Genomic DNA, 1795 nt, shown 5'->3' on the forward strand with positions numbered 1-1795 from the left:
GCAGCTTAGTGAGGGAGTATGGAACCTATATAGGCAAAGAAAGTAGTGCCTGTGAGCTTTTATTCAAACTGTTCATTACTAGTGTTTATCTCTGCATTTCCGGCTCCTGTGGCCCATGCCTCATCTTCCTTGATCTATCTTGCCTTGGGGCGGGGGCGCCCATCCTGAGGGAATCCTGGAGGAATGCGGCCACTCATGAGGAAATGACTCAACCCTAATTTTGGAAAACCAGGAGAATTTTCTCCAAATAATATCTTTTCTTATCTGTGCTCTTGCTTTTCCTCCATCTTCTCCTTCTTTTAGCCACTCTTTACACTGATTTTCAAATATGATCCTGCTGGAGCTGGATATTAACTATCCCTGTCACGGTTTTGAGCTCGCCGTCCTCTCTTCTCCTGGGCTCAGGTCATGACAGGCACCAACCAGTCGAGCGTCTCCGAGTTCCTCCTCCTGGGTCTCTCCAGGCAGCCCCAGCAGCAGCAGCTCCTCTTCCTGCTCTTCCTCACCATGTACCTGGCCACCGTCCTGGGAAACCTGCTCATCGTCCTGGCCATCAGCACGGACCCCCGCCTGCACACCCCCATGTACTTCTTCCTCAGAAACCTGTCCTTCGTGGACATGTGCTTCTCCTCCACCACTGTCCCCAAGATGCTGGCCAATCATGTCCTCGGGACTCAGGCCATCTCCTTCTCTGGGTGTCTCGCACAGATGTATTTTCTTTTTGAACTTGCCGTCATGGACAACTTCCTGCTGGCTGTGATGGCCTATGACCGCTTTGTAGCCATCTGCCATCCCCTACATTACACAGCAAAGATGACCCATCAGCTCTGTGCCCTGCTGGTCGCTGGATCGTGGATTGTCGCCAAGCTGCATGCTCTGTTACACACCCTGCTGATGGCTCGACTCTCATTCTGTGCAGACAACGCCATCCCCAACTTCTTCTGTGACGTGACTCCCCTCCTGAAACTCTCCTGCTCGGACACACAGCTCAACCAGCTGATGATTCTTACCGAGGGTGCCCTCATCATGGTCACCCCATTCGTCTGCATCCTGGCTTCCTACATCCACATCTCCTGTGCTGTCCTGAGAGTCCCATCCACCAGGGGAAGGTGGAAAGCCTTCTCCACCTGCGGCTCCCACCTGGCTGTGGTCGGCCTCTTCTATGGCACCATCATAAATTTATATTTCAACCCTTCATCCTCGCGCTCAGCTGAGAAAGACACCATGGCCACTGTGCTGTACACAGTGGTGACCCCCATGCTAAACCCCTTCATCTACAGCCTGAGGAACAGGGACTTGAAAGGGGCTCTGAGGAGAGTGGTCAGCAGGAGGACGTTCTCTGTCTGATGTAAGAGTTCAGAATGATTCTTGATCCTAAGCAAGCGCACATCTCACCAGATGAGTTGGCACAGCCATGGTTTAATCAAGACATTTGCAAACAGCACAGCGGCAGTAGAAGGTGACAGTTCCTCATTTATTATGGGCTGTGACTCACCTGGTGTCCTGGTGTCTCTATGAAGCAATGGGACTTCTTTTGAAGGACTAACTGTGATTATTTCATGTAGAAATCTACTTGTTCTTTTTTTAAGAGTTCAGTTTGGACAGTGCATTCACCATATGGATTTCATATTAGAATCACCTACAAGATTTTATCATCTACTGGCCTTGATTCTGAGGAAATAAGTCTTGGGCCACCAAGTCTGAGATTTAAAAATCAGCCATTGATGTGATTCTAGTGTCTGTCGCGGTGGAGAATCACTGGTCTCCTCAGACACCTCTGTGTGTCCTTCATAAC

At 50.1% G+C, this 1795-nt stretch overlaps 1 protein-coding gene across 1 annotated transcript; it reads left to right on the forward strand.

Moving 5' to 3' along the window:
* The first annotated feature begins 408 nt into the window (after positions 1-408).
* On the forward strand, positions 409-1439 carry LOC109677466 (olfactory receptor 1F1-like). Its single transcript, XM_020153434.2, has one exon. The coding sequence runs from the start codon at positions 409-411 to the stop codon at positions 1345-1347; it is 939 nt and encodes a 312-aa protein (XP_020009023.2). The 3' UTR covers positions 1348-1439.
* The last annotated feature ends 356 nt before the right edge of the window (positions 1440-1795 follow it).

Source organism: Castor canadensis, chromosome 17 (genome assembly GCF_047511655.1).
Source record: "Castor canadensis chromosome 17, mCasCan1.hap1v2, whole genome shotgun sequence".
NCBI lineage: Eukaryota > Metazoa > Chordata > Mammalia > Rodentia > Castoridae > Castor > Castor canadensis.